This window comes from Nannospalax galili, unplaced genomic scaffold (genome assembly GCF_000622305.1).
Source record: "Nannospalax galili isolate Female #2095 unplaced genomic scaffold, S.galili_v1.0 scaffold708, whole genome shotgun sequence".
NCBI classification, from domain to species: Eukaryota; Metazoa; Chordata; class Mammalia; order Rodentia; family Spalacidae; genus Nannospalax; species Nannospalax galili.
Window position 1 is genome coordinate 316270 of NW_008358110.1, and position 23161 is coordinate 339430.

At 38.5% G+C, this 23161-nt stretch overlaps 1 protein-coding gene across 1 annotated transcript in view; it reads left to right on the forward strand.

Annotated features, from left to right (window-relative positions):
• Positions 1–2489: 2489 nt before the first annotated feature.
• Atr (ATR serine/threonine kinase) overlaps positions 2490–23161 on the forward strand; it is a 133903-nt gene continuing 113231 nt past the window's right edge. Inside the window, exons 1-14 of the mRNA XM_008856344.3 lie at positions 2490–2697; positions 5166–5257; positions 7230–7379; positions 9726–10603; positions 11488–11666; positions 12398–12589; positions 14527–14717; positions 15331–15483; positions 17765–17957; positions 18192–18448; positions 19528–19718; positions 19803–19903; positions 20922–21093; positions 21985–22155. Of these exons, the coding sequence (XP_008854566.1) occupies positions 2639–2697; positions 5166–5257; positions 7230–7379; positions 9726–10603; positions 11488–11666; positions 12398–12589; positions 14527–14717; positions 15331–15483; positions 17765–17957; positions 18192–18448; positions 19528–19718; positions 19803–19903; positions 20922–21093; positions 21985–22155 (2979 nt within the window). The 5' untranslated portion in view covers positions 2490–2638. The remainder of the gene's footprint in view (positions 2698–5165; positions 5258–7229; positions 7380–9725; positions 10604–11487; positions 11667–12397; positions 12590–14526; positions 14718–15330; positions 15484–17764; positions 17958–18191; positions 18449–19527; positions 19719–19802; positions 19904–20921; positions 21094–21984; positions 22156–23161) is intronic.

Genomic DNA, 23161 nt, shown 5'->3' on the forward strand with positions numbered 1-23161 from the left:
AGGTCTCAGGTAGGAAATTGAGGAAGGGGGCCTAGGGTCAAGGCAGAGGTGGGGACATCCTGGGGAGGGTCTAATTAACTAGACAGTGTAGGTGTGGGTCCTGGAGCAGGAGAATGTAGCTGGTATGGGTGCAGAGGGATCAAGAGGCAGTGGGAGGGGTCTTTCTTAGAAGACCAATCTTGGAGGTCTTAGGCCCAGGGCAGGAATGGAGACAGTAGGATGAAGGAATAACTAGCTAATCAGAGTAGGTGTGGGCCCTGGAGTAGGGGAATGTGTAGGGGATCAAGATGCAGCAAGTGGGCTGGGTCTCAGGTGGGATATACCAGAGGGGGGTAGGCATGGGGAGTGAATGTAAATGGTCAGGGTGCAGGGGAATCAAGACACAGTTGGCAGGGTCTGACTTACCAGGGTAGTCTGGAGGTCTCAGGCAGGAGACCAGGAGAAGGCCCAGGCTCAAGGTGGGGGAAGGAGGCAGCGTGGGGAGAATGTCTGGATATTAGATTTTTAGAGAGGGGGAGAAAAGGAGGTAGACTTAAGAGAAAGGCTCTGAGTTGAATGTCTTCAGGAGAGAGCTTTATTAAGAGTTATTAACTCATCAGACAGTAGAGCTGGGATCCGAGGGAAGAGGCTTCAGTTTCAGCTAGACAAGTGTCCATTCTTAAAGGTTTCCAAAGAGTGGGGAATCCTTGCATAGTAGGGAGGCAGGCTTAGTTAATATATGACCTGTGCATGTATGACAGGAGTTATGAAGACACTGGTTAATGTGTGACCTTAGTGAAGCTGCCATGGACATGGCAGCAGGAGAGGATTCTACTCTATGTGAGTGCTGTGAGGGGAGGATACTGGGCCTGTGAGACTCCTCCCAGCAGTTAGGTGTGGCCCAGTCCATGAGGCAATTCCTAACTGTGTCTAACTGTACAGTGCTTACCTACCATACAGGAAGCTCTGGGTTTTATCTCTAGCACCACATAAAGTGGATATAGTGGCACATGCCTGTAATCCCAACACTGGGAGGTAGAGTCAGGGGGATAAGAAGGTCAATGTCACCCTTGGCTATGTAGTGAATTCAAGTCCAGCATGGGCTATGTGAGATCAATCTCAAACCAAAATCAGCAAGAGAGGGGAGGTGAGAGGAAAGGGAGGAAAGAGGAAGAGAGGGGAGGGGAGGGGAGGGGAGGAGAAGGGAGGGGAAGAAAGGGGAGGGGAGAAGAAGAAAGAGGAAGGGAGGGGAGGAGAGGGGAGTGCAATTCCAGCACTTCTCAGGATGAAGGGGATCCTGAGTCCAAGGCCAGCGTGAGCTACAGAGTGAGACTCTGACATAAAAACTAAGGAAGGGGGGTGGGGAGATAAAGGAGATGGAGGCCAGATGGAGCTACAGGGAGACCCTGTTTCAAAAAAAAAAGCAAAAAAGAAAAAGGAGGAAGGGAAAGCAATATTCTATTGTATGATTCTGCCACCTCTTATTTAAGTTTTGCTTACTCTTGGGAGCAATTATTTTTTTATTTGCTTTGGTTTTTGAAACAGGGTTTCTCTGTAGCCAAAGATGGTCTGGAACTTGCTATGAAGACCAGGCTGGCTTTGAACTCATAGAGATCTGCCTCCCCTGCCTCCTGAGTGCTGGGATTAAAGGTGTGTATCACCACACCTGACCAGGAACAACTATTAAATCCACTTTACAGATGAACTACAGAGAGATTAAGTACTTTACTAAGGCTATAGCTTCTAGCAAGTGGAATAGGAACTACGTCCCTTGTTTTTTACTGTTATGATAGTCAATAATTCATTCAAAAATATTTTCTGAACATGAACTATGTGCTAGGCACACTTTTAGTTCCTGGGTGTCTAGCAATGGGCAAAACCGTTAAGACCTTGTTTTCAATACCGTATATTTTAAGAAACAGACAATAAAACAGTATGTAGCATATCACTTGGTTCTAAATGTCATGAAGAAAAGCAAAACAGGATGAGGAGGGAGAAAGTGTCAATGTATGTTGCTGTAAGACTCTGATGTCATTTCAGCAACCACACTTAAAGGAAAAGGGGCAAAGTGAGAAGGGTGTTTTCAGGGTCAAGGCAAGGGGCGCAGCAAGTGCAAATCCCAGGGGCAGGAACTCATATTCTCTGATGATGATGCTGGTAATGGTGGTGATTTTAGCCCCAGTTGGCTTGGGACTCGATATGTTAGACTCGCTTGCCTCCTGAGTGCTGGCCCGGTTTGATTTTCTCTTTCTTCTTTAATTCTCTGTACGTGCCAAACAACAAATTTAAGCATGACTGCGTGGCCTTACCTAGTTAAATATCCACTTTAACATAGGTAAATAGATAACCGACTGCTGGGTCGCCAAGTCCCTCTCCAGCCCAGATCCTGGGTTCTGCTTCGCTGAGCATCCCCGGTAGAGGGGGCAGACTCCGGAAGTAGCGCACGGAGGGGCACTACAGCAGCTCGCCTATCCTGGCTACCTCCAGGACACCCCCGGGTCGTAAAGAAAGCGGAAAGAGGCTTGCTGTCGCGAAGCGCGGTGGCTTCCGGAGGAGTTTTGGACTCTGCGTGCCCCCGTCGGCGTCCCGCCTTCTCACCAGGGGCAGCTGAGGAGACGCGCGGGAACGGCCGGCGCGTGTTTGAGAACGTAGTGTCAACATGGGCGATCACGGCCTGGAGCTGGCGTCCATGATTCCCGCCCTGCGGGAGCTGGGCAGGTAAGGCCAGGCGCTGCTCGCGGTCGCGCGTCCTTCAGCCTCGCGGTGCCGCTCTCTGCGCGCCGCGGCCTAGCTGATCCCGAGCTTCCGCAGGGGGAAGGGCCTCCTCTGAGCACTTGGTGGTCACTTGTCCATGCGCTTTGCTTCTCGAAAGCCTTTCCTCAGACGAGACAGCTTCCGACTCTTAGGATCAAGCTCACAGGAACCGACTGGCTTTTTGTTTAAAAGCTCCTGTGGAGAGAAAAGTCGGGGCTCCGTTTCCGCCGGGGAAGCCAGCTGCTGGCGGAGCCAGTCGCTTCCTGCCAAGTTGCTCGTGCATCGGCCCGCCGGCAGATGGGATCCCGCCTCCATCCGCAGCCCTTGGCGGGTATTTCAGACGTCAGTGGGCTGGCCACAGGGTTCACCAAAGCCAGACGTGCACTGTAAACAATAACCTCGTATTTCATCTTCAATTTTCCCCCTTGTTCACCTCAGCAGTAAATGTAAACCAGGATGGTACCTGGAGAAAGATATTCACGTTGGACATGCCCTTCAACGCCATTGGCTTCCCAACTGCTGCTGATGTTGAATGATCAATTGGAATTACTTCTCATTTTATTTTTTAAAATATCTTGTTTTTATTTTATGTGTATGAGTGTATTGCCTGCATGCATGTGAGTGCACCCGTGTCCTGCAATGCCCCGGAGGTCAGAAGAGGGCCTCGGATTCCCCTGGAACTGGAGTTAAGGATGGTTCAGAGCCGCCTTGTGGGTGCTGGGAATCGAACCTGGGTCCTCTGCAAGAGCAGTCAGTGCACTTAACCGCTGAGCCATCTCTCCAGCCCTCAATTTCTTTTTAATTATTATTTTTTATACGCTGAGTGTTATATCTGCATGTAAGTGCAGTGTCTGGCAGGACAGAAGACGGCGTTGGATCCCCTGGAACTGGACTTAGGACGGTTGTTTGCTGCCATGTGGGTGCTGGGAACCAAACCTGGGTCCTCTGCAGGAGCAGTCAGTGCTCTTAACCACTCAGCGATCTCTCCAGTCCCAGCTTCTGTCTTTCTAAAAGAACACGAATATGTGTGGTTTGTTTTTTAGGAAGCTGATACACAAATTTCATAGCATCTTTTAGCATCACCAAAATACTGTATTTTTCCCCTTGCTTTCGTGTACAATTAGCTGTTTAGTACATCTCTTTTCTCTTTTTCCTTATGTGACTTGTTAATAAAAATAATGGTTTCTTTTTCTTAGATTTATGGTTTGCTTCATCAGCACACAGAAGCACACATATGTACAAGTAGACTGGCAATTTCACTGGGTACCCTTTTGTAATAGTTACAATTCAGCATTTTGAGTCAGGGCTGGTGGTACATGCCTTTAATCTGAGTGCTCAGGAAGCAGGTAGGAGATCTTTGAATTGGAGGCCAACCTTGCCTACCTAGGGAAGTCCATCCAGGTCAGCCAGAACTATATAGTACAACCCTGTCTCAAGAAAAAAGGAAAAGAAAATTAGCATATTGAATATAAATACTCCATGTCCTAACCTTTCTACTAGGACTTTTACTTTTTAAAAATTTCTTCAATACTGGGGATTAAACCTAGGATTTACTACATAAGTCCTTGTTCTACTATTGAGGTGCATACTTGAGCAGTTTGAAACAATCGTGTTGCTTGTTTTGAGGCAAAGTAGCTGAGGCTATCCTATAACTCCATATATACCTCTACCCTTGATCCTCCTGCTTCCATCTGTCCCATGTTGGGATCACAGGCAAGTGCCACCACACTTAGCTACCTGGCTTCCTTAAAAAAATGTTCTTGTGAGTCAGGCGTGGTAGGGCATGCCTTTAATCCAGCACTCAGGAGGCAGAGAGAGGTGGATCTCTGTGAGTTTGAGGCCAGCCTGGTCTACATAGTGAGTTCTAGGCCAGCCAAGGCTACAGGGTGTCTCAAAAAGACCAAAAAAAAAAAAAAAAACCAAGTTCTTTTAAATTTCTCTCAGTCATTGAAATAGGTGCATATAATAATACTGTGTTTACTCATGTCTCCAAACCCTTGGCTTTACATATAATTTCTATACTAATAAGGCCTCAAATTGTATTTCTAGTCCAGAGCTATGTCTCTGTGTAGTGCTGGCTGGCCTAGAACTTGATACATAGACCAGGCCAACCTCTAACTCAGGGAGATCTTCCTGCCTGCCTCCTGTATCAACCTCCCACAGGTAGAGATTATAGACATAAAACACCATGCCTCTCTTTAAATTTTTTTTACATTTATTGATTTATTTATTGGGGGCAGTGGCACATATGCTGTGGTGCACATGGAGGTCAAACAACAACTTATATGGGTCAGTTCTCTCCTTCCACCACATGGGTCCTGGAGCTGGAACTCAGGTTGTCAGGCTTGGCAGCAGCGTGCCTTTACCTGCTGAGCCATCTTGCTTGCCCTACCATGGCTTTTTTTTTAACACGCTTTTCATTTATATTTTAGTGCTACTCCAGAGGAATATAATACAGTTGTACAGAAACCAAGACAAATTCTCTGTCAGTTCATTGATCGAATACTTACAGATGTAAATGTTGGTAAGAAATCAGTTATCTCTTCATCAGCTTCATGAACTGGATGGTTTTCCTGTGCACCTTATACTACGTTTTTTTCTTCAGGCAGTTTTACTTAATTCAGTTAGTATTTGTGAGAGATAGTATTGTCAAGCAAGTTGTTACTCAGTGTTGCTTGTTGCTTATAGCATAATTTAGATCTTTAAACTAATTCTGTTTTCCTGTTAGTAACCTTGATTTCTACTGGCTACTGTGAGTTCTTTGATATGTTAGCTATAAAACATTTGGCCAAGTCCAATCATATAAACCTTATTTTAGTGATATCTTTAGCCAATGGTAGACATACAACAAATGCCGCACAAATAATATTTAAGTGTGCTGCTTTTCTGGGAGTTACTGTGACAATCTAAAAGGTAAGTGAGTATTACCAACTTGGGAAGGAAGTGTCACATCTATATCCCATTAAATTACATGGGTGGGTTAAGATAGAGTGGAATTTGGTAGCGGGGTTTTAATTTTCATTCAGAATTTGGTACCAACACATTTTATGATTTATCATAAGCTTTTAGCCTTTATTTCAATCTGCAAAGTTATGGGTTGATAAAAGAAGCAAAGGATTCTGAATACTTGCAAGATGTGCTTTTATATGATACTCCATGTTTCGATCACTAGCCTTTCTCCTCTGCCAGCTCCTTATCTAGAAATTCCTTTGCAGTACTTTCCAGAATCTGTTTCCTCATATTCTGGGTTCTGGGTTAATGTAATTACCATTCCCTCACCAGATTATAGGATTTTTTTTTTGTAATCTTCAGATTTTGGCATAGTGCCTGGTATATATTAGGCCTATAGTACAAATATTTGTAGAATGGGATGTGATAGATGAATGTACATGGTTATTAGACATTTATAATTGGGTAGGGGGTTGGAGAGATCAGTTGTCAAAGAGCTGCCAAGCCAGCATGAAAACCTCAGTTTGATCCTTAGCATCCATGTAAAAAGCTAGGTACAGTGATGAGGACCTATGATACTAATAGCAGATCCCTGGGGCTTACTGGGCTAGCCAACTTAGTCAAATTGGTGAGCTCCATATTCAGTGAGAGACTCTGACTCAAAAAGTAAGGTAGAAAATAATCGAGACAGACACCCAACATGACCTTTGACTTCCACATACACACTTGCACACAGTTGAACATGTACACATATAGAGATTATAACACACTAAAATAAAATATTAGATAAGATCTTAGTATTTCGGCACATCGGTTTAGCACAGGTGCTCTTCTGGACAATAGTATTTTTTTAGAATAATTTTTAAATTTTATTATTTTTATTTTGTGTAATGAGTATATTGCCTGCATGTGTGTAAGTGCACTGGTGTAGTGCAGTGCCTGCAGAGAGTGTTGAATTCCCCTGGAGCTGGAGTTAGAGATGGTTGTTAGTCGCCATGTGGGTGCTGGGAATTGAACCTGGGTCCTCTGTAAGAGCATCCAGTGCTCTTAACCACTGAGCCATCTCTCCAGCCCCTGGACAATAGTTTTGATCACCAAAGTCTAGTTTCTTAACAAAAATTTAATTTGTCATGACTCTTTAAAATAAATCTTTTTTTTTTTTTGCATCCATTTGTCAGACCCAAAGCAGTTACTGTCTGCTTCTAAGGTTTCTGTTACAGTTGGAACAGAAGTCGTACTTTCTGTCTATCTGATTGTGGCAGCCAAGATTGAATAGAGGAACACAGATGAAAAATAGATAGATGATAGATAGATAGATAGATAGATAGATAGATAGATAGATAGATAGATAGATAGATAGATAGAGGCATGTTGGTGCATGCCTTTAGTCCCAGCACTTGGAAGGCAAAGGCATCTGTGTGATTTGAAGGCCAGCCTGGTCTGTATAGTGAGTTCCAGGCCAGTTGGGGCTACAGGGAGACCCTGTTTCAAAAAGACATAAATAAATAAATAAATAAATAAAATGAATCTTTTATTTTTTTTTTAAGTTGCTCTAGAACTTGTAAAGAAAATTGACTCCCAGCCAACTTCTGTGATGTTACTTGATTTCATCCAGCATATTATGAAATCTTCTCCACTTATGTTTGTAAATGTGAATGGGAGCCAGGGGCAAAATGAGGCCAAAGACAGTTGTATTGGTAAGTGCTGTTATTCTGTATTCATCTGTGATCTGTTTTATAAAAACCCTCTTCTGCTCTTCTGATATTAGACCTATATGATCATACATTTTTAAGTCATATTTGCTATAAATTGTTGGGGGGTGATATTGGTTATTTTATATTTTTATTATTGTATGCTAGGTATTTAGCATAGAACAGAAATAATCGAATTTGCTTATTTGCCATCAAACATTTTGGCAGAGTTTCTTTTTTTCTGTTTCTGGTAATTTTTTCTTGTAGATCAGAGATTGGCAAACTACAGTCCACATTCTAGCTACTTATTTTTTAAAGTTTTATTGGCACATTTTCTCTAATTACTACCAAGGCCATTTGGACACCCAATTAAAAAATACACTATCATATCTTTTAAGAAAAATTTTCTGACCCTTCTCTATATTGAAGCTTTTTCTAGGCTTATACTTTATTGTTTCTACCTCTCTTACCTTTTTTTTTTTAAATCTCCTCATAAAAAATGCCAAGCAAACATTTTTCTTATATAACAAAGTATCTTAAAATTTGTTACTAGTATTTCAAGTCTCTCCTTTGATAATATTTTCCTTTAAAGAATGTTTTCTGACTGCCACCCTTGACTAGCTAGGACTAGCTTGGATGTTGCTTTTTGATGCAGTCTTAGTACTAAGTGTTTTCTATTTCTTCTATCATGGTTAGAAAATTGTATTATAATCATGTTTTCAGTCTTTGCTCTATTTTCTAAAGTATGAATCATAACCTACTAGTGCATTATAAAATTGCTCTAGGAAGTTATTAGCATTTAAAACAAGATGAAATAAATGAAAAAAAATTGCATGTAATACATTGTGTGTATTAAGAGTAAATATTGTTTCATATATTTAAAATAAATATGCATTGGTACACAGAGTCATAATGTCTATTTTAAAAATTTTTTAAATTATTTTTTTAAATTTTATGTGTATGAATGTATTGCCTGCATGTATGTAAGTGCACCTGTGTCATGCAGTGCCTGGGGAGGTCGGAAGAGAGTGTCAGATCCCTTGGAACTGGAGTTACGAATGGTTGTCAGCTGCCTTGTGGGTGCTGGGAACTGAAACCAGGTCCTCTGCAAGAGCAGCCAGTGCTCTTAAATGTTGAGCCAACTCTCCAGCCCCCATAAAATGTATTTCTTAATTTCAGTAAAAATTTCATGAAACTACTATAGGATTCATGAGAGTAAGATTATGACTGATTTATTCTTCTAGACCTGGCACAGTCACCACTCAGTAAATTTTTATTTTTATTTATTTATTTATTTTGAGGTATTGGGAATTAAATGCAACACCTTGTACTTGGTAGACAAGTACAAGTACTCTGCCAGTGAACTATGGCCACAGCTCTACATTCAGTAAATTTTTGTTGACAGAAGCTGGGTATTGTGGCTTATACATGTTACCCCTAGCACTTAAGAGGTGAAAGCAGGAGGATCAGGAGTTCAAGGCCAGCCTGGGCTACAGGAAACAAAAATTTCAACAAATTTAATTTTTGTTGAAAGAGTGATAGTAGCAACTATTTGTTGAACATTATTATGTTTTGGGAACTATGCTGAGTATATTATATACATTGTATTATTTGATCTTCACAACAACCCATATCATACTTTCCTTTTTTTAAAATTTATTATTTTTTAAATTTTATGTGTATGTGTGTATTGCCTGCATGTAGGTAAGTGCACCCATGTTGTGCAGTGCCCACGGAGGACAGAAGAGGCTGTTGGATCCCCTGGGACTGGAGTTACGGACAGTTGTTAGCTGCCATGTGGGTGCTGGGATTTGAACCCAGGTCTTTTGCAAGAACAACCAGTGTTCTTAACCTCTAAGCCATCTCTCCAGCCCCATACTCTCCTTTTATAAATGGGGGCTAGAGAGATGGCTCAGCAGTTAAGAGCACTGACTGCTCTTGCAGAGGACCTGGGTTCAATTCTCGGCACCCACATGGCGGCTATGAACCATACTTAACTCCAGTTCCAGGGGTATCTGAAACCTTCTGACCTCCATGGCATTGCATGACACAGGTGCACTCACTTACATGCAAGCAATACACTCATACACATAAAATAAAAATAATAAATAAAATATTTTAAAAAATAAATAGAGATACGCAGGTTCAGAGAAATGTGAAGGTCACGTAGTTAGTAGATGGTAAGGTAGGACCTTTTCTGTCTGACTTAAAAATCGATATTCTAAAGTACAATATTTCCATTGTGTAGGAAATGTAGACTGTTCTTAGTGAAGAAAAAATCATGAAGCATTTAGCAAGTTAAAATTTCTGGTGTATTTGTTTGTTTACTTCATTTGTTTGTTTGTTTCAAAGAATTTAGTAATTGGATCATTACAAGACTTCTACGGATTGCAGCAACTCCATCCTGTCACGTGTTACACAAGAAAATATGTGATGTTATCTGCTCATTATTATTTCTTTTTAAAAGCAAGAATCCTGCTATTTTTGGTGTACTCACAAAGGAATTACTATATCTTTTTGAAGACTTGATTTACCTCCACAAAAGATGTGTCACGGGTGATGTTGTGGAATGGCCAGTGGTTGTTAATCAATTTTTAAGCCAATTAGATGAACAAATGGGATATTTACAACCAGCTCCTCTGCAACTCATGAGCATGCAAAATTTAGAATTTATTGAATTCACTTTATTAATGGTTCTTATTCGTATTATTCCAACTGTGTTTTTTAGAAGACAAGAACTATTACTTTGGCAAATAGGTTGTTCTCTGCTAGAGTATGGTAGTCCAAAAATTAAATCTTTAGCAATCAGTCTTTTAACCGAACTCTTTGAGCTTGGAGGATTGCCAGCACAACCAGCCAGCACTTTTTTCAGCTCATTTTTGGAATTATTACACCACCTTGTAGAAATGGATGCTGACCAGTTGAAACTGTATGAAGAGCCATTGTCAAAACTGATAAAGACACTATTCCCCTTTGAAGCAGAGGCTTATAGAAATATCGAACCTGTCTATTTAAATGTGCTGCTGGAAAAACTCTGTGTCATGGTTGAAGATGGTGTGCTTTTTCAGCTCAAGTCTGATTTGCTAAAAGCAGCTTTGTGTCATTTACTGCAGTATTTCCTTAAGTTTGTGCCAGCTGGGTATGAATCTGCTATACCAGTCAGGAAGGTATATGTGACAAATATTTGTACAGCTCTTATAGAAATTCTTGGAGTTCAGACACATATAGAGGTAAGTAATTGTTAATCTACATGTTGAGTGTTTTGTTCATTTAAGTGTGTGCATATATGCAGGATAAAATTAGGAAATATCTCAATGGTAATTCACATTGAGGGCATAATGATTTTCAAAGCCGAGTTGCACCCTTGTTTTTTTTTTTTTTTTTTTTTTTTTTTTTTTTTTTTTTTGGTCTTTTTGAGACAGGGTCTCCCTGTAGCCCCAGCTGTCCTGGAACTCACTATGTAGACCAGGCTGGCATTGGACTCACAGCGATCTGCCTGCCTCTATTTTTACTTCCATTTCAGAAGGGTTTGTCCATTAGGTTAATGAACTGTCAATGGAATAGATTGTTTTAAAGTAGAACTTAAGAAATAGTAATGTATCTATTGCGTTATTAATTGAAAGGGGACTAGTTATCATCTTAATTGGAGGAAGTTTGATCACTGAGATTTTTATCTTTAAAGGATTTCATTTTTAGTATGAGAAATTAGTTGTATTAGATTATACTCTCTTTCCTGTCCAGACTGTGGGAGGAGACAGGCAATAAAATGCTCAAGTATACTCATTTGATTAAACATTTTAAATATTAAACATTTTAGGTTATTTTATCTATAAAAATGCTGTATGAAAAAGTAATTCCCTTATAAAATTTTCTACATAGCATTTTGGGTAGGGGGATTATAGTGTGTATTTGTCTTCTTAAACCTTTTAAAGCTATAGAACGATACTTGATGGATAGAATGTGAAATAATGCTAATTAACTTGGGCGTTTGGTTTCTCTTATGAGACTCAGCTTATCCTAATAGAAAATACCCAACACATTTTTCTGCTTACAAATTATATGTACATATCTCCTAAGAGATTGTTTTTGTAATTATTTATGTTTGTTTTCTCAGTACTTATTGGGCCCACTTTATTCAGCCTTGAAAATGGAAAGTATGGAAGCCATTGGGGGAATTCAGTGCCAAACTCAACAGGAAAATCTTGACAGCAATAGTGATGGAATATCACCAAAAAGGCGTAGACTCAGCTCCTCTCTAAACTCTTCCAGAAGAGCAGCTAAGCAGTGTGAAGAGTATGACTGCTTTCAGTTTTAATTTAGTCATTTTAGTCATAAAATTGTATTTGACTTAAAAAATAAGGTGTAATTAAGTATTCTGATTTAGATATGCAAAGAACATCTTTCTAATGTAGTCAGTAACAATACTTAAAATATTTTACTAGTTCTTGTGGTTTAGTGTAGTATGAAACATTTTATTGCTAAATATAAATACCTTGAATGTTTTTACATGCCTGTTTAATTTAGCTTTTTGATATTTGAAAAGTATCAAATTGTTTCTATTAGCATTTTTTCAAATACAGTGTTTTTGGTAGGTAGCCAAAGAATTGCCATATTTCAGCCAATCACATTTACTTTATTATTTATTTATTTGTTTATTTATTTATTTATTTTGTGTGTGTGTGTGTACGTGTGTGTACATGTGTACGTACACATGCAGGTGCCTGTGTGGAGGTAAAAGAGAGTTTGTGGGTGTCAGTTTTCTCCTTCTGTAGTGTAGGTTCTAGGGATTGAACTCAGGCTTTTAGGCTCTGGCAGCAAGGGCCTTTTCGTCCTGAGCTGACTCATCTGCCCTTTTGTTTTAAATATGTATGTTTACTTATTTATTTTGTGCTGGAGTTTTGAGTTGAGGACTTTGTGTATGCTGAGTAAGTACTACTGAGCTCTGCCAAACCCATGTTTTGTGTTTGAGCCATTATTTGTGTTATATACTAATCCCTTTCTACTGTGGTTATAATTATTTACAGAATTAAAAGTGTGGATATGGACAAAAAGAGTATATTATGGAGTGCACTGAAACAGAAAACTGAATCCCTTCAGATTTCCCTTGAATGCAATCGTCTAAAGAATCCTGACCCTGAGACTTTAGAAGGACTCACAGTTGCATTACAGCTGACTGCTCTCTGCACTGTTCACTGTACTCATCAAGACACTGACCAGTAAAAACTGCTTTTGTTTTGTTTTTTATGTGTATGTGTGTATTGCCTTCATGTATGTAAGTGCACCCATGTCGTGCAGTGCCTGCAGAGGACAGAAGAGCCCCCCCCTCCCCCCAGTTCCCCTGAAACTGGAGTTACGGACAGTTGTTAGCTGCCATGTGGGTGCTGGGATTTGATCCCTGGTCTTCTGCAAGAACAGCCAGTATTCTTAACCACTGAGTCATCTCTTCAGCCCCTAAAACTGAAATATTCTGGAAAAAATTTCATTTTGTATCCTTTGTATGTTTAGAATGTAGCATTATCAGAAACTCTTAAAAAATAATAAAAAAAAAAGAATTCTGTAATTCCTCCCATACCTTAAGCACATATATTAAATCTACTGGGGTCAGTTTCATACACACAAACAAAGAATTATTGTTATTGTTTGTGTGTGTGTGTGTGTGTGAGAGAGAGAGAGAGAGAGAGAGATGGGGTGTAGTGTAGTGTATGTGTACTATGGCATACATATAGTGGTCAGAGGACAACTTTGTGCAGTTGGTTCTTTCCTTCTACCTTTATGTGGTTTCTGGGGTTCAAACTCAGAGGTCAGATTTGTAGGACAAGTGGTTTTACCAACTGAGCCACCTCACTAGCCCCAAAACAGTTTTCTGTATTTTCTGGGTGGGTTTCCTTTAATGAATTTGGACTTAACATTTTAAGAGAGCTTGTTACTCATGTGATTCCTGTGACCTTAGAACACAAACTTTGAGTGAAGTAAATAAGAAATTTTCTACTGGGTTGCCTACTAAATGGTAGGTACTGTGCTAAGCATTGTTCCCATCTTATTTAATCTTTACGTCAATCCAAAAGTAAATGCTGTTATGCCTACTTTACCAATTAGAAATTAAGGTTCAGAAAAATAAGGCTGTTTTTTGTTTTAAGTCTAAACTAACTTTCCCAAAGACACACGATCAGAAGGCATTAATACATAGAACATATAATCAAAACTCATGTTCTGCTGGGCGTGGTGGTGCACGCCTTTAATCCCAGCACTTGGGAGGCAGAGGCAGGCAGATCTCTGTGAATTCAAGGTCAGCCTGGTCTACATAGTGAGTTCCAGGACAGCTGGGACTACAGAGACCCTGTCTCAAAAAGACCAAAAAAAAAAAAAAAAAACCTCATGCTCTTTTGACTCTATTTCTCCCTCATAATAGGAGCAGAAATTTAGAATTTAGAAGAGGTAGATTTTCTGTTTAGTGTCCTTAATATAAATTTTCTACCTACAGAAACAAGTATTATCCTTTGAAAACTTACTCTTACTACCACATTTTTGGCCAGCCTTTCTTGTTCATTTGTCCATGATCAGTCTGTACTTCGTGACTGACTCAGCTAGGCAATGCACCATTGTAAAAGAACTTTTAGAGAAATTATGTTACTTCAGACTCTACTAAATTTAGAATTTGAGATAAATTGAAGGAATAGATAGACTTGTCCTTTTATGAAGAGCATTTGCTACACCAGTTAATAATTAGGTAGGCCTGCCTTCTGTTACTATTTAAGCCTGGTGATGCCATATTCAGAGATTCTAGATTAATTAATTCCCAAATAACAAGAATGATTAAATGCTGAGGCAGGAAGATTGCCACTAGGCCAGCTTAGACTGCAGAGTGAGGTCTAGGCCAGTCTCAGCTACAGAATAAATGTCTCTCTCTCTCTCTCTCTCTCTCTCTCTCTCTCTCTCTCTCTCACATACACACACACACACACACAAAACGACTTAAGCAAACATACATTAAACTTATTAAATAATGAGACACTGGTTTGCATATTAACTTTAAACTGGCTTAAGGTTATAGGTTAGTTTTACACCCTGTTTTCTTTGGCCTTATTAAAATTTTATCTTTGACTGTAACAAAATTCTTAATTATAATGTCTTTTAAAAAATGTACTCATTGCAGCCATGATTTCAAGGACCATCAACACAAATATAAGAAGCAACCTTCACTAGTGATAACCTGGATGTCTTTGGATTTTTATACAAAGGTGTTGAAGAGCTGTAGGAGTTTGTTAACATCTGTTCAGAAATCTGAGCTAGAAGTAGCCATTGATAACGTGGTGAAAATTTATGATGCCATGATGTATATGCAAGGTGAGTATGAGTAAGCAGCAGATCAGAACAGTCTTAATGTAGAAGAGCCTTAGTCAGTGCCCAGAGGCTTAGTCAGTGCAGAAGAGCCTTAGTGCAGAATAGGCTTTCCTTTTTGCTTAAAGCTTAAATGCACAAAAATTTGTAATATTCAGAAGATTTCTTTTTATTTCTGTTAATTAAACTTGTCAGTAATTTTTGAGTTATAAATTTATATGTATAATATTTATTTAATTATTTATTATCCTGTAGTCAATAGAAGTTTATTCAAAACTTTTAAGTGTTTTGATATGAGAATCTGAAGAATGCTATGGCCCTTCCAAACAAGTACATGCATAGATGCATGTTTTTATTAAGTCACATCTAATTTCTTTGGCCTCAACACATCATTCCTTGGGCAGGAGGTAAAGCTCAGTGGTACATATTTAACATATGTAGGGCTCTGGGTTTGAGATCTTCTCTCCCTTCAAAACAGGTTATTCATGGCCCTTTGTTTTAAGAATCTCAGTTTATTAAATGTTATAATTCCATTTGATGTTGTCAATGTCCATATTACTGGATAAAAAGACAAACCTACAAAGAATAGGTATAATTTATGCCTCTTGTGTTTCTATAGTAAAAAGTTCATTTGAGGATCATATTCTGGAAGATTTATGTGGAATGCTCTCACTTCCATGGATTTATTCCCATTTTGATGATGATGCCTTAAAGCTGACCACATTTGCTACAAATCTTCTGCCATTAAGCCAGAAAGTTTTAGATAGTTACTGTAAGTATTCACAAAATTGTGTCTGATGTATGTACTTGTTTCATTTTGTTTAACTAGTCTCTATATAAAGTTTATAACACTTCACCATTATAATTTTTCAATAATTGAAAGAAGAAGAATACTTTTAATACTATAAAAAGGAGTTTAGGGGCCGGGCATAGTGGCGCACCCCTTTAATCCCCCAGCACTCAGGAAGCAGAGGCAGGGGGATCTCTGTGAGTTCAAGGCCAGCCTGGTCTATATAGTGAGTTCCAGGACATCTCGGGCTACAGGGAGACCCTGTCTCAAAAAGACCAAAAAAAAAAAAAAAAATTTTTTTTTTATTTAAAAAACAAAACAAAACAAAACTATGAAATATTTGAGAAATACAACAAAAAGAGAAGAAAATAATATACCAAATACTAATACCAACTTCCCACTTTAAGAACTAAAAATGTTAGTGCTGAAGAAGTAGCTTAGTGGGGAGAGCATTGATGGAGCAGACCAGAGGCCCTGGCTTTGATCTGCAGTGTCCGATAAAAATAGGACAGTGCAGTACACAGGCTTGTAATGCATGTAATAATTCCTGCTGCTCCAGAGGTAGAAGCTAGAGAATCAGGACTTCAGCCTCATGCGTGGCCTCAGCTGGCTAGAGGCCCACCTGGATGGGCTACATTAGAGCCAGTCTCAGAATAGCAACAACAACAACAACAACAAAATCGTAAGGATATAGTGAGAGCCCTTTGAGCCTGTAATCCCAGGACTTGGGAGGCCATGGAAGGAAAATAATGAGTTTGAGACCCTCCTCCACTATATACTGAGATTTCGTCTTGTAAATAAAGACAAAAAGTATTTCAAGCCGGGCATGGTGGCACACGCCTTTAATTCCAGCACTTGGGAGGCAGAGACAGGTGGAGCTCTGAGTTTGTGGCCAGCCTGGTCTACCTAGTGAGTTCCAGGACAGCTGGGACTACAGGGAGACCCTGTCTCAAAAAAAAAAAAAATTAAAAAAGACAAAAAATTTTTCTTTCGAAAAAAGATAAATAAATAAGCCTTTTATTTTTTTTCATTTTCATTTCCTTTCTCTATAGATAACTACTACTCTGAACTTGTTTTATTACTTTTACTGTATATAATTATCATTAAATAATATGTAGAATAATTTTCATTTTTACAACTTGGATTTTGTTCAACATTTTCTTTTCTTTTTGAACTAGACTCTCATGTAGAGCAGATTAGCCATAAACTTGCTACGTAGCTGAGGCTGGCCTCGAACGCCTCATCCTCCTGAATACTGGTATTATAGACATGTGCCATAATTTCTGACTTGGTCAACATTAAATTTATAGGATTTGTTCATGGTAATACATATAGTTCTAGTATTTTTTATTTTATAGTAGCCAACTGTAAGATAAACATTATTTGCTTCCAGTTGTTGACAATTAGAAAGATAATTCAATGCATATTTTATGAGTAGCTCTTAAAATTATTCTAAGATCTTGATGTTTGAAGTGTGATCCACAGACCAATAGTATCACAACCTTTTGAGAACTTGTTAGAACGAGAGAATCTCATGTATACTGAATGAGGATCTACATTTTATTTTTAAAGGTTTATTTTATTTTTAGGGTGTGTGTGTGTGTGTGTGTGTGTGTGTGTGTGTGTGTATGTATGTACATGTACATATGAATACTGGACTATAGGTTTCCACATTTCCTGTTCTCTTCTACTGTATTGCTCTCCAAAGATGCACCAATTTGTACTCTTGCTAGCAGAATGTGAAAATGGCCATTTTTGAACAGTCTCATCAGTTCTTGACATTGTCAGGTTTAAAATATCTTACTAAAAATTCAGAAAAATTCAGAGTACCAACTAATTGATTTTTTTCTATCTGATGTGCATTTCTCTAATTATTTAATAAGACTGTACATGGCATTTTTTCAGTGTTCTTGCTTTATTTTCTGAATTTTAAGTTAGATATTGTATGTACTTGAAATTAATTCATAGCATGTGGATAAACGTGCACACACACACACACACACACACACATACACACACACACACACACACAAAATTAGCACCTTAGAAGTCATGTTTAAGGGGCCAGTGAAATTGCTTAGTGGGTAAAGGCACTTGCCATCAAGCCTGAGAACCTGAGTTTGATCCCTGGTACCACGTGGTAGAAAGAGAACTGACTCCTGTAAGTTGTCCTCTAACTTGCACACATGCACTGTGGCATGTGTGCCCCATCCCCAAAGAATTTTTTTAAAGAAATCTTGTTTAACGGATTTAATTTATTTAGCCCCACAGGCACAGTCACGATGTGTGTTTCTTCTTACTCTGTTTCCAAAAAGAATATTCCTTGAATGGAGAACTGCAGTTTACAACTGGGCCCTGCAGAGTTCCCATGATGTAATCCGGGCTAGTTGTGTTAAGGGATTTTTCATCTTACTGCAGCAGCAGAGTCCTTGTAACCAAGTTCCCAAGGTGCTTATGTATGTATTAAGGTTTTAATTTGAATATATCACTTAATTGTAAAAAAAATCATAATTCTCTGAGTATCTCTATGAGTTATTACTTCTGAATATATACATAAAAATACCACTTTTAGCTTGAAAATTATATTTTTCTTTCTAAGTTTTGTCTTTTCATTTCTTTTGTACCAAATCAAGAAAATCTAACCCAAAATACTTATCAGGAAGACTTAGTAGTTTTTCTTTTTTCCTCAGTGATAGAGTCAAAGATGATTCTGACATTGTCAAGAAAGAATTTGCTTCTATACTTGGTCAACTTGTCTGTTCTCTTCATGGCATGTTCTATTTGACAAGCTCTTTAGTAGATCCTTTCTTGGAACATGTGGACCTTTTCTGTAAGAACCTGAAAGCCACCTCTCAACATGACTGCTCATCTTCCCAACTAAAAGCTTCTGTTTGCAAGCCGTTCCTTTTCCTGCTGACAAAAAATACACCTAGTCCAGTAAAACTTGGTGAGTGATTACTTAGTGTTTTAAACACTATTTAATGTCCAAGTTTTCAAATTACTGATTTACTTAGCCTAAAGCCTTAAAAAAATCATCAAGTCGGGCTGGAGGGATAGCGCAGTTGTTAAAGGCTAAGGCTAACAACCAAAATGTAAAAAATTATCAAGTTATATACTTGATAGAGGCAGTGTTCAGAAATGATTATTTATAAATGAAATGACTGGTATTGGTATCAGAACCAATAAGAGAAGAAGTGATTTTTTTTTTGGATTTTTGAAATGTTCATGTGATTGACTGCCTAATGGGGCATATCTGATGGCTGGTTTAATATTGTAAGGTTCATTGTTCTTTATCTTCTTTCATCACTACTGTGGACCCTCAAAATTTCAGATAGCTAGATTACCTTGCCCAGCTGAAGACTATAGATTATATCTCTTAGCCACTTTCCAGTGGCATTGGAATGTGAGTTTGCTGAAGGATTGAGATTTATACATACACTTGGAAAATCCATATTTAGGGAGTTGCAGCTTATTCTCAAGCTTTCAAAGCAATAAATGGTAAGTGGTTCTAGGAACCCCTAAGTTCTGTAACATTGACAGTTTGACTAAGATTCATTTTAGTTGAGAGTTTCAGGAATTAAATGTGCTTTTAAGTATACTATATAACCTTATAAATGACTAATTTATAACGTAGAGCCTGAAACTTATTTTAAATTTAAATAATTTATAGCTTTTATTAAATATAAAGCAATTTAAATTGATAAATTCTATTCTAATCCCTAAAATATTATGTTCTATGGATACTTAAATATTGACAAATAAGGCAACATAAGATTGTTTAAAGTGTGCTATTTGTTGACAATATTTTTCTTTTGGTTTTTTGAGACAGGGTCTCCCTGTAGCCCCCAGCTGACCTGGAAACTCTAGGCCAGGCTGACCTTGATCTCACAGAGATCCACCTGCCTCTGCCTCCTGAATGCTGGGATTAAGGCATATGCCACCATGCCCGGCTTGTTGACAATATTTTAAAGTAAAACTTTGATATTTGCTGTATCAAATTAGAAAATCTATACTGTCACCTTTTAGCTTTCATAGACAATCTGCATCATCTTTGTAAGCATCTCAATTTTCAAGAAGATGAACATGATGTAAAAGTAGTTCTTGGGACTTTATTAAATTTAATGGAAGATCCAGACAAAGATGTTAGAGTTGCTTTTAGTGGGAATATCAAACATATATTGGACTCTTTGGACTCTGAAGATGGATTCATAAAAGAGGTTGAAAATTTTTATTTTTAATATATGGATTTTCATAAGCCTAGCTCTAAACCTTTTTTTAACCAATTAATTTTATTGTTCTAGCTTTTTGTCTTAAGAATGAAAGAGGCATACACACATGCCCAGATATCAAGAAATAATGAGTTAAAGGATACCTTGATCCTTACAACAGGGGATATTGGGAGGTACGTTTGACAGCGTTTGAAATTTCCATATTTTTGTCACTGTCTTGGTTGCCTGGTATTAGAAAGAGTAAGGGCTACAAGCCTAAGTGGCACATCTAGGATGCGACCTCTACACCTAAGACTCATGGAGCATGGAAAAAAGGATGAAGAAAACACTAATGCATCTTTCAATTCTCATCAATGAAGCTCCCTCATGCAACAGTGGGCCAGGAACACAAAAGGCCATAAATGACCAAAAAACAGAGAATAAGAGTTGGCAGAGTGTGGGTTCTTGGACAGAACTCCTATATTGGGGTCCATCCACCCAGGGCTCAGGGACCATTGTGGAAGAGGGGGCAGAAAGATTGTAAGAGCCAGGGAGGAGGTGCATGACTATTCAGAAATAGTCCTACAGGCGCCTGAGACTGTTATCATACAAACCTACAACAATGGTGTCAGCATACACAAGACCTTTGCAAACTTAGGCAGACAAAAACCCAACACAGATCTGTGGAAATGAACAGCAAGCCCCAGTCTTAGTCAAAGACTTATTGGTAGCTGATTACTGCTGGGTGAGGAAAAGCTGATTTTCTTGAAGGGAGAGACTCTAGATAGGCTGACTAAACCCCAGTGGATGAAATTGCACTGAGGGACATCTGGGGACACTAACTTGACATGATAGGCCTTAATACAAATGACAGAATGTATGAACTCCCATGGGGGGCTATGGGAAGGTGCCAAAGGGAAACTAGGTATAAAGTTGATTTTATGTATGAGATACACAAAAATTTAATAAATTTATATTAAAAAAAGTAAGGGCTGGAGATGTAGTTCAGTTGTAGAACACTTGCCTGCTATACGCAAAGGTCTGGGCTTACTCCTCAACACTAGCAAAGAAAAAAAAGAAAGAAAAGAAAAAAATGGTAGTGTAAAGTATATACATTATGAAAAATACGATTTGAGATCTATTTCTTTGTGGGTTTGAATTAGTTTCTGAGACACTGATTTTATGTGTAACTATATTTGTTTTTATTTTCAGGGCAGCAAAAGGAGATTTGATATCTTTTGCACTTTTGCATTTACTGCACTGTTTGTTATCTAAGTCAGCATCTGTCTCTGGAGCAGCATATACAGAAATTCGAGCTCTAGTTGCAGCTAAAAGTGTTAAACTGCAAAATTTTTTTAGTCAGTATAAGAAACCCATCTGTCAGGTGAGAGTCAGCTTTCATACTTACTATAAATAATAGCAATACTTGGTAAGAGTTTAAAAAGAAATAGAAACTAGGCAGGGTGATGTGTACCAGAAATCTCAGTTACTTGGGATGATCTCTTGAGTCCAGGAGTTTGAGACCAGTCTGGACAATATAGTGAGACCTTGCCTTGAGAAAACAGAACATGTGTACATGTTTTATTTTGCTTGGTTTAGAAGGTTTTGTTTTGTTTTTGAGAGAGCATCTCTCCCTGTAGCCCCAGATGACCTGGAACTAGCTATGTAGACCAGGCTGACCTCTATCTCATAGAGAACCATCTGCCTCCCAAGTATTGTGTGTCACTATGCCCAGCCTAAAAGATTTTTTTCTAATTATATATTTAGTTTATGTAGACCTGAAGTCTTTCCATTTTGTATTTTAGTATATTGGTCTAAAGATATAAGTTGTGGTAGAAGGAAAATCATCTTATAATTTTATTAAATTATACTCAATCTTTAGGGAGTCACCTTTTTCACCTTTTTAGTGATGATGAACTTTTATTCCTTGATATTATGGATAGGACACTTTGTTTTCAGAAAAGTATTTTCAGTTAATGACTGAAAACTTAGAACGTGTTGAAGTACTGGCTTTACACAATATTTGTGGTGTAATCTTTAGCATGATATTAAAATTTCTTAAAGTTTCTCTTAAGCCTGGTTTCTATAAAATCTGTAAAATGAAGGCTGTGACACAATCTATCTCACTAAGGTTATTACAAGAATTGAATGAGTCCAAATATGGCAGTGTAGAACTTTGATACCATCCTTTATGCTAACTTAGAAAGTATTAGTTAGAAAGAAAAGTATTAGAATTTTCCTTGTGTGAAAACTCAGAAACTTGTTTTTACTTTAGTTCTTGGTAGAATCCCTCCACTCCAGTCAGATGGCAGCATTTCCGGGAACTCCTTGCCAGGATGCCGAGGTGCGAAAACAAGATGTAGCTCACCAGAGAGAAATGGCTTTAAATACCTTGTCAGAAATTGCCAACGTTTTTGACTTTCCTGATCTTAATCGTTTCTTGACTGTAAGTTTCAATATGTAGTTGACTTAATTGAGGTTTCTGATTCAATATTTCATTCTTTAAATTTTGTTATTTTGGTTATTTTTTTAAAGAAAATCTTGCAGTAGGACTACATGGACACCAAATATTCAAAATTACACACTGTGTGTGTGTGTGTGTGTGTGTGTGTGTGTGTGTGTGTGTGTGTAGGTCAGAGGACAACCTTTGGTGTCTTGAATGTCATTTCTGAGTGCCCTGAAGTTTGCCAAGTAAGCTAGGAAAGGATAGTTGGCCAGCAACTCTCAAGGATCCTCCTGTCTCTGGCTCCCTAGCACAGGGATTACAAGTATGTGCCACTATGCCTGGCTTTTTTTTACATGGGTTTGGGGACTTGAACTCAGGTTGTCATGCTTGCAAGGCAAACTGTTTACCAACTGAGCTATCTTCCCCAGTCCCGTAAATTGTATGTTTTATTTTTACTTTGCTATGACATTATTACTTACATTGTCAAGCTTAAATTTATGTAAATAGCAGTTCATATAGCATTTTCCCCTATAGTATATTTTAACAAACTTAAATTGCTTAAAAATTAGTTATTTATGCCGGGTGTGGTGGCGCACACCTCTAACCCCAGCACTTGGGAGGGAGAAACAGGAAGATCTTTGTGTATTCAAGGCCAGCCTGGTCTACATAGTGAGTTCCAGGACAGCTGGAGCTACAAGGAGACCCTGTCTCAAAAAGACACACACACACAAAAAAAAGTTATTTATACAGAGGAAATATGATAGTATAAGAACCGCCTTATTAATTAAGCACCACAGATTTGCATTATCCATTAGTAGAACAAAACTTTGAAAAGAGCTGGTCATGGTGGCGTGTGACTTTAATCCCAGCACTCAGCAGGCAGAGATCACTGTGAGATCAAGGCCAGCCTGGTGTACATAGCAAGTTCCAGGCCAGCTGGGGCTACAGGGAGACCCTGTCTCAAGAACAAACAAAAAACCAAACCAACTCTGAGAAGAAACATCTC